Source organism: Rhodamnia argentea, chromosome 9, assembly GCF_020921035.1.
Source record: "Rhodamnia argentea isolate NSW1041297 chromosome 9, ASM2092103v1, whole genome shotgun sequence".
NCBI classification, from domain to species: domain Eukaryota; kingdom Viridiplantae; phylum Streptophyta; class Magnoliopsida; order Myrtales; family Myrtaceae; genus Rhodamnia; species Rhodamnia argentea.
Genome location: NC_063158.1, coordinates 17825936 through 17835463, shown reverse-complemented (window position 1 = coordinate 17835463; position 9528 = coordinate 17825936). Strand labels below are relative to the sequence as shown.

General features: G+C 41.7%; 1 protein-coding gene across 1 annotated transcript; it reads right to left on the bottom strand.

Moving 5' to 3' along the window:
* Positions 1–606: 606 nt before the first annotated feature.
* LOC115728556 (pleiotropic drug resistance protein 2-like) lies at positions 607–7745 on the bottom strand. The gene is made up of 20 exons (XM_030658875.2): positions 7419–7745; positions 7190–7310; positions 6827–6915; positions 6638–6722; positions 6254–6544; positions 6074–6164; positions 4997–5897; positions 4691–4851; positions 4431–4534; positions 4172–4337; positions 4008–4091; positions 3672–3808; positions 3095–3427; positions 2669–2959; positions 2499–2582; positions 2259–2392; positions 1947–2174; positions 1621–1792; positions 1236–1490; positions 607–903 (listed from the first exon to the last, which is right to left on the bottom strand). The coding sequence occupies exons 1-20, from the start codon at positions 7715–7717 to the stop codon at positions 634–636; spliced, it is 4296 nt and encodes a 1431-aa protein (XP_030514735.2). The 5' UTR covers positions 7718–7745; the 3' UTR covers positions 607–633.
* Between the last annotated feature and the right edge of the window lie 1783 nt (positions 7746–9528).

Genomic DNA, 9528 nt, shown 5'->3' with positions numbered 1-9528 from the left:
GTGACAAGCCTTTTTGAAATTTAAATACAAAAAAAATTAAGACTTTTCTCACGGGAGTACTATAAATTGGCTCATTAATCAAGCTTTGTCATGGAAACATTATAATTTTACCATGATTGACAAAATCGATTTAGAAAAGTGACTTACAGTATCCAATCCAATGGATTTCGATTAAAAAAAAACAGTGCCATGAATTTTTTTTATGGGCTAAGATTTGATGTCGTATTACGTGAGTAATATTGACACGATATTCCTCGCTGGAAAAATCAGCGTTACATTTTATAACGCTTGCGATGATTTTTTTTTTATCTTATTTTTAAGTTATGACATTTTATTTTTATTTTCTGGTCGGGAAGTTATGATAGTTAAAATGATCGATTAAGGTATGCATTTTGCAGCCGCCTCTTTGGAGTTCATATCATGCATACGCCATTGACGCATTTTCATTCAAAGTGATGAGAAAGAACTCGAAAAAGTTATCATAATGTTTAGATTATAACTCCTTGAAAGAACCACAAAGGCATATGGAGCAAGTTCCGAGTTTTGATTGTGGACGAAGGTAGTAGTCTGGACCTACGGAGCACTTTAACTAGCTTCACGGTGGACAATTTATTCAAGTGCGGCCATCGGGGTTTATCTCTTCTGGAAATTGAGGAACTTGATGCCGTAAGCGAAGACAATGAAGAAGAGCAGGACCCAGCCGATGTGAGCCACCGCGACGATGGGGAGGAAGTCGTAGTCGAAACCCAGTTCTTGTTTCAGGAACTGCTTCAACGGCATGTCGCCGGCTCCCGGTATTTCAAGATTGCCCTTCTTGTCGCCCACTTGGGAGGTGACGACACCGTACAGCGTCCACGCCACTGGCGAAGCCCAGTAATACCACCTCCACCATATAGGAATTTGCTGCATGCGTTAGAATGAAACAGAAAAGATGGATCAGCACACGGTTCTCATGTTGCCGATGATACTGATCTCTCAAGTACGTTTTTTTTTTTTCAAAGAACCTACTGCACAGAAAGAAGCTCGAAATGTTGGAATAAGCTTCAGATTGTGATGTTTCGTTCCGAAAGCTGCTATCCTTCGACAGGATTAAGCCATCGAGACCAAGAAGAAATATGTTTTGTCCAAAAACTCTCTGCTTAATTTGACAAGCTAGAACTTCTCCAAAGTGAGCGACTGAAAATGCGTTCAGGACATATGTAATTCGCTCAATTACCAAGTGAAAGCAGACATACCGGCCTAGGGATAACGAAGCCAGAGAACAAGTTCCAGAAGCTCATGAAGAAGGACATCGCAATGGTAGCGACCTGGTGGCTCCTCGTCAACGCTACAACCATCATCCCATACATCGTGAAGTAGATGAAGCACATCAGCATGTAGTAGTAGAACCAAAAGAACTTCCCCGCCTCCCACTGGAACCCGATCATCGAGTAAAGGAGAAGACTGTAGACAAATGTCTGAATCGCTACGTAGATTGTCTCAATGGCAACCTGCAAAAAAAAAAAAAGGAACCATCATATTGCTGTTCAGCCTCCACATAATTGGGGTGGTAATTGTTTTCTTCTATCCTTTTATGCTTCAAAGGGGGGACTCGGCCTTGCTAAATTACTGTGTTCGTACATGACCAAATGCATATGGCAGCGGAGAGTACATTCCGGCTGCTCGCTCACGGTAGAAGACTGTCCTCTCAATGGCGACAACAGACTGCACAGCAGAAGCATTCGTGGCCCCAAGGAAAAGCACAGCTGAATACATGGCTCCCAAAAGATTCATCAGGTCTTGTTGCTTGGTCCTGTCAAGAGATTAATCTTAGCCAAAGTTTGTAAATGTAGTTATAATGAATGACTTGCATTTCTATCATCTAATGATGTGGAATCTATTTATGTTTGGTCACTTTGAAGAATTTACTTAGCAAAACACATAAGATGAAAGGACTCAGAACTTACATCTGTTGTCCTTTATTCCAGAATATCAGACCGAACAGAACTCCAATGACTACGGTCAGGAAGAACCGAGTGGCATTGTACCGAGAATTTCTCCAGTAAGACCAATGCTGTTTCCAGAAACAAGCCTTGCATTGAGTGAGGAAAGGTTGGGAGTACTCGGTTGGGAAGTAAAGATCTTTGGAGCCCGGAGCTGGAGTACTGAGCTCTTCGATCAGTTCTTGGTTCCTCCTGAAATTGATTCAAAGAAAATGCCATTGTTAAATTGAGGTTCGCCTTTATGAGCAAGTTATTTCAACTATGCATTAAACTTACTTGTATAGATCAGAGTTTTCATAAATGTCTGCGAAGTCGACATCGAGCTGAGCCTCAACTGCCGGAGCACTCACTTCCAGCATCCACGTGGCCGGATTGTAACGATCCCTAATCTTCGGAACCCCGGGGACAGCCTGGTGTAATACACATATTTAACAGAATTCAAGAATTACCCGAAGATTCCGAGGGAAAGTGGCGACCGGGTGGACACCAGGTATTTTGGAAAAAGAAAAAGCTCACCTCAAAATATTCTATGAGCTTGTGGGAATGGCAACCAAGAGATCCACCATAAATGACCCGCCCACCGCTTTTCATCAATAGCAGCTGCAATAGGCACATTTCTGAGTCAATTACTCAAGAGCATGGCATTTCAAACAAAAATAATAACATCGAAGGATTAGCGATCAAACCTCATCAAAAGCTTCAAAAATGTCAATGCTTGGCTGGTGAATCGTGCAAACAACAGTCCTCCCTGTATCTACCGTGTTCCTCACTGTACGCATCACGATAGCGGCTGCTCTAGCATCGAGACCGGAGGTTGGTTCGTCCATGAAAATAATAGATGGATTAGCCACCAACTCTACAGCTATTGTCAGCCTCTTTCTTTGCTCAGTCGAAAGGCCATTGACACCAGGAAGCCCAACAAGCGCATCCCTGATCGGGTTGAGCTCAACTAACTCCATAACTTCTTCCACAAACATCTGTTATGAAATGAGAAGCACAAGACCAAAATAGAAAGACTATCAAACCATCTGATTTCAAGTTTTTCCACAGGAGAGAACGTGAACTAGGCCCTAGCAAAAGCAGGGCGTGTCTGAGAAACAAATATTCCCTACCTTGCGAGTTTTAGTCTTAATGTCGGAAGAAAGACGGAGCCAGGCTGAGTATTGGAGGGATTCGTAGACAGTGACATTAGGTGAGTGAATGTCATTCTGTTCACAGTAACCGCTGACCCGAGCAAACTTGGATTGGTTTTTAGGGTATCCGGAGATGCTAATACTTCCTTCAATGTAACCACCTGTCTTCCTTCCGGCTAGCACATCCATGAGGGTTGTCTTTCCGGCACCGCTAACCCCGACCAGTGCCGTGAGTACCCCCGGTCTGAAAGCGCCGCTGACATCTCTCAACAATTGGAGACGGTCTTCCTCGACTCCTCGACTCTTCATTTCCTGGTACCATGAAACATAGTAGCTATTATCCCGACTCATCTGCCTTATGACGATAAGAACAGGAAGTTCAGTCCAGCAAAATCGCAGGTTAAGTAAATTGGACAAGAGTTTCACCAGACAAAAGAAAAAACGACAATGGACGATCATATGTAGTTCTAAGATATGCACAAGCTCATGGTTACTTTTAGGAAGAAGTTACTGTTCCCAAGATTGAGAATAGATTGTTTAGGAGTAAGGTACCCACCGCAGGCATATCCACGTAGTAGTTCACATGGCTGAATGCAAGAGAAAGTGGTTGGAATGGCAGAACCATCCCTCTTCTCTGTATATTCTCCGCAGAGCTAACGATTTCTGAAGAGCTTCTGACTTGCATATCGGTTCCTGGTATTTGATGAAAAACGTAAGAGACCAGGCAACTTATTTTGGAAGACAATTGTAGAAATTCCTCGACACTAGTTTTCTTGGGAAATTGCTATATCAGCAATATGATCGCGACTAGAGTCTAGCAAGCTTATCAACTAAAGTAGCCTATAAAGAAGAAAAGCATTGAGCAACTGATGAATTTTGACAATGTGCAAACCTTCTTTCGCCAGTTGAGAAGACAATGGTTTGTTTTTCTTATCTGCCTCTTCATCCAAGACAACTGCTTTTGTCTCTCCCCAAGCTGCAAGCAATTTCACGCAGGGGAGTGTCAACACTATTACATCATTTGGCTCACTGATATTCAAATTTTAGCCGACTTACCAGGTAACCAAGTCAATGCTGCAATAAACAAGATGTTGAAGAGGAACGAAAAACCAAACAGCGCTCCGATGCAGATCCAATACTGATACTTTTGCACAAACAAGCCTCGAGACTTCAAAAGCACTCTTCCAACAGTGGGCTCATTAATTCTAGGATCCAAGTTAGGCTGCAGTTTGCACGATGGCAGTCAGGTTTCGATAATGCATTACCTGTGCATTAGGAAGAACAACTGATTGGCGAAAGAACAAACAGATTTTACCTTGCTCCATCTTTCGTCAAGGAATTCATTCATCGCTATAGCATTTTGTCCATACATTAGAGGAGACATGTAATATCCCCATATCATCCATGGCTTGATGTTGTCTGTAAATTCCAAATTAAAAATTATTGCAGACGAAAAAAAGAAAAACTGGTAGAATTGATTTAACGGCTCAAAGGAATCTATAAGCAGCCTGCAAACAAATGCTTTAGTAAACAAATGGACATGATTGGCAAAAGTATGAGGTAACTTGTACTTACCTTTGGAAACAATAAATCCTGCTAGAACGAAAACCAGTAGCAAAGTGAAGATTCCCAGGGGATCTGTGACAACCGGAGTTCGTCCAACTGCAGCAATGAACCGAAAGAGGGATAGTGCCATCTGATGGATGCCGAAGAATGCCAAGAATTGCTTGAAGAACCTGATAAGAGTAAGATTGATTAGTTTCCTAGACTTTTCCTTCTTGTCAAGCACAGTGCCCAAAAATTATGAGTAAAATATCCCCAGAAACGTTAGCTTGAGATAATTAACTATGATGGGGAGCCCAATAGCGAATTTCCACGTACCTGCTGGCAGCAGGAGCGAAACCGATGGTGTAGTATGTTAAGATGATCCATATCCCCGATTCCATGAATGACAATGGAATCCGGAGGATCCAGATAGGCAAGCCGAAAGCCCAAGCGGGGTAAAGCAAGAAATCTCTTTGCTTATAGAACACAGGAAGCCTGAAAACGGTCATTGAAAGTTCTGCCACTCCATTGAACATGACATTGATCAAGCTGAAGAAAAGTGCACCGAAAAACTTCACTCCATCTTCCACTGTCCCTACTGGCATTTCAGTCCTAAGGAACACCGTCATAGTAATAAGCGACATGATAGTGATCTGGGTGGTCTTGAATATGAAAACAAAGGAGTTTCGCTTCATTAGTAGCCATTCTCTGGCAAAGCATGCCTTGAACAGCTCCATGTTCGAAATCCCATATTTCTGTTTGGCTAGTGCAGCTGGGTGAGTTTTGGATTTTTCATAAGGAACCCTAAGATCGGATGAGAGCTGTTGGCCAATGGGAAAAGATTTAAACCCTTGCACGAAATCATCTACAGAAACGTATTGGTAAGGTTGGTTCTTCTTGAACCAATACTGTTCTTGATCTTTCTTCGATGTCACTTCTTGCAAGAAGTCGGCAACTCCTTTCCGTTCAGGGCATTTGAATCCCATGTGCTCAAAAAACTCAAGGACGTTCTCTCGTGGACCTTGGTAGATGACTTGACCCTCCGACAGAAGGACAATGTCATCAAAGAGATCGTAAGTCTCGGGTGCCGGCTGAAGCAGTGAGATCATCATCGTGACATCCATTATATGAACCATCTGTCTCATGAATTTGCAAATTTTGTAAGTGGTGGAACTATCCAACCCTGTGGATATTTCATCCATGAAAAGAGCCTTTGCTGGTCCTACTAACATCTCTCCTGCAAGAAATCAAACAAGATACCTTTAGTGTGGAGAATGGTGCAATGAGGAGCACAAGCAATGTTAAACCAGCAAAATCCCAAATTTTAGCACCAGCCTAAGCTAACAAGTCCTAAAGACACTTGACAAATGCAGAACTATTCTATAATATGGAATAGAAGCTCCAAGGACATACCGGTCGTGACACGCTTCTTCTGTCCACCTGAAACGCCCCTTCGCATTTGATCTCCGACCATAATGTCTGCGCACATATCCAATCCAAGAATCTGCAAGATGTAACTTGGGAGGTTGGTTTTCATGAAGCAACTCCTACCAAGAAGGAATCAACTACAAAAAGAGACTTGAGAAAACCAACCTTGAGTACATAATCAGTGACCAAGCTTGTCTCTTGACCCGATACAGCTGTGGCCTTCATAAAAGCATCGATTTCGGGATCGGGTTTGATTCCGGCTGCCCTCTCTCGCCTAGAGAGCTCTGCAAGCATTGAATACCTTGTCCCTACACCCAAACAGCGACCCGAGAAGTCCAACGTCTCTCTAACTGTCATTTCTCCATGGTGAAGATCATGTTGGCTGATATAAACGCATGTCCTCTGAGGAACGAATTCGTTTAGCTCGTGACCACAGTAGGTGACTTTTCCAGTTACCTGTCAAAAGTTTAAACAAATAGAAGTCACAAAATGGGTAGTATTTGTTGGATTCCTACGCTAACCATATGGGACAGAAATGAGAAATGGCACCCTCAGATCACTATCTAGTTTCCCGGTAGGCGCCAGCAACAATGTCGTCTTCCCGGCTCCTGGTGGACCCAAAAGTAGGGTCATCCTGAAATAAGCAGCATCAATTGAGGATTGATCCCAAGGCATCGAAATTGTTAGTTCAATGCGTCCAAAAAGGACTCTGTAATGTTGGCAAAAGCATGAAAATACCTTGAAGGCCTGAGAATTCCGTTCACGTCCTTAAGTATCTGAATTTTTCTCTTCTTTGATGGGGCTAGCCGAACAAGTCCAAGAACTCTCTGTTGCCACACACAAGAAGGGAAAGAGTCAACGATAAATTCGAACATTTCCACTCATGTGATGTCTACAGCACTAAACCAAGCAAACGAAATTGCCAGGTAGGTTTGTCGGAAAGTAAAACCTCTTCCTAAAGATGCTAAACTATCAGTAACAAACACACCAGGTAAATTTCATAAATTCCAGAAGCTATCTCTACGCAAAATCATTGCCAGCTCCAACAACTGCCAATCACATCTCAAAATTTGAATTTGAAAACTGAATAAAGCGTAGCACCTCTAGTGTATTCAGAGTCGCATTGAGCAGGGTAGGGAGGGCTCTGCTTCCAACGTGCACATCTCCTTCGACGGATAAATGCTCGTACCGGACTTCTATCTTCGGAATTTCGATCCCAACCCTGCACTCGATAAATGAATTTGATAATGAAGTGTCACCGCCAAATCTATCCCAAAACAACACTCGACAAAATTCATATATGGTCAACCAGAAAAAACAATTCGCTGACCTATCAGTCCTGTCTCTCAATCTCCTCAAGAACTTCTCATTGTCTTCTTCAATCTTAAGTATGCTCTCCATCAACTGCTTCTTGTCCTGCATGCCGAGGATGGTCACATCCACTTCACGTGGGACCACCCTCCCAGTGTCGAGTACTTGCTTCAGCATGCCTTTTCGGAGGCGGTCATAGGTCGGCAGCCTCTCGATGGCGGCCCACCGGAGCTCCTCCTCGTCGTCGTACTGCCTCTCGCTCATCTCCCGGATGCTCTGGGACCTAGCCAGATCATCGCCTGCTAGAGCCGACGCCATCGACGAGTGCCCAAAAAATTATCAGGTTTCCCAGTGTTGTGGGCGACGGATATTTATTGATACGTCGTGACAGCTTGCGCTGATCAGGAAGAAATCTTTCCTTAATCGAAACAAGAAAAAAATCTGGTTTCCGTTCTTAAAAGGGAAGTAGGATCGACGGGAATAAATTTCCCATTTGGGTTGGTGCAAGAATGCGCCACAAATTTTTAAGTCGACAGAAGCTTCTTCGTCTTCTATAGGTTGTGAGAACTTGAAACGTCTCTCGCTCCTGACGTCTCTATTATGAGACCAACTTAACGGCAATAAGAACATCACAAATGCCATAACTTTTGTACGGTGCTCAAAGTGTCATAATTTTTTTTTTGATTACTTGAATGCCATAAATTATGTATAGGGTTCACTTAAGTGTTATAACTTCTTATCAATTACTTGAGTGCCATGTAACTTTTCAATCGGTCACTTAAGTGCTATAACTTTTTAAAAACGTTCACCACGAGTGCTATATCACTTTAGATTTACGGCACTTGCGTGAACGTTTTAAAACAACAATTGGCACTTATGTGATCGATTGAAAGTTATAGCACTCATGTAAATGTTTTTTAAAAGCTATGACACTTAGTGGTGGGAAAAAAAAAGTTATGGCATTCAAGTGAGTGTCGTACGAAAGTTATGACACTTGTGTTGTACTTATCCCAACTTAACTTGAATGGACACAAATGGACTTTATCTTAAAAAAATATTAACCGAGACTTGTGGAAAAATTACGACACAAAAAACCGAAAATCATTATGTGAAAAATGCCTCGAAATCAATCTACTCCGGGGATCAAATGGTGACAATATCGACATCCATGAAAGTGAAGAATGGGGTACGAGGAATCTTGACGACTCAAACGTCGTCTATGTCATTTTCCCTTGGTTTCCCTATCAAGACCATCTTAGCTGGTTTGTCGCTGTCTCCTTTATTATTCGACTCCCGGTAACAAAAATTAAAGATGTACCAGAAATTGGAGAATATATATTAAAACATACTGATTAGTGAGATGAGTCCTTTAAATTCATTTTGTGAAAGGAAAATGCATATATAGTTAATTTATAATTATCTTGGACTATTTAAATTGTAATTTTACATATCTTATCATACCATATTCTATCGTAATACATCGGACAAGTGACTTGGACATGAGATCAAATCTCTCCAATAGTTTGCTTTCTGTGTAGCAAAGTTTGTTAGAGGGACAATGTCGGAATGGATCCCAGACTCTCAGCCAATATCCACTGGGGAGAGGTTATATCATAGCTGGGCAAATTATGATTTATAAATTGTTACGTAGCTTAAACCCAAAGAGTAATTGATGGCCCAATTGAAGAACGTTTAAAACATGGGCTTGAGAGGATGCTATCCTAGCCGTTCATTGCATGGTTCATTTAAGCCATCCAATGTGACAGCTCATCAATCCATATGCTGAAAATGCAACTAATGTGGTCTTTCTTCATGATTAAGGATCCAATTTGAGTCATAGGATCAACCTAAAGGCAAGGATTTAATCTAGAGTATATAACATTTTTTCCCTCGAAAGTAGCTGGAGCTAAGCAAAATAGAACCCGAATTTCTCTGAATTTGCTAATTTCAGTTGATTGTTTGATTTTGATAAAATAATTAAACGTCAAATCATATATTCATCTACTAGTTTAAGCTTTTAGAATAGTTAGTAGTTTGTAGCGACCTAAAATTAAGGTTTTCAATTTTAAGTTGATGGATTACCAGATTAATTATCTTAACTAACCTAGTTCAAGCTCTCCCAAGCTCTA

Bases quoted from the DNA above. Each gene is read 5' to 3' on its own strand.
- LOC115728556 (XM_030658875.2), bottom strand. From the start codon at position 7,717: ATGGCGTCGGCTCTAGCAGGCGATGATCTGGCTAGGTCCCAGAGCATC. The intron at 4,535-4,690 runs GTAAGTACAAGT...TGGAATTTACAG, and splicing joins AGGATTTATTGTTTCCAAAG to ACAACATCAAGCCATGGATG. The intron at 904-1,235 runs GTATGTCTGCTT...TAACGCATGCAG, and splicing joins GCTTCGTTATCCCTAGGCCG to CAAATTCCTATATGGTGGAG.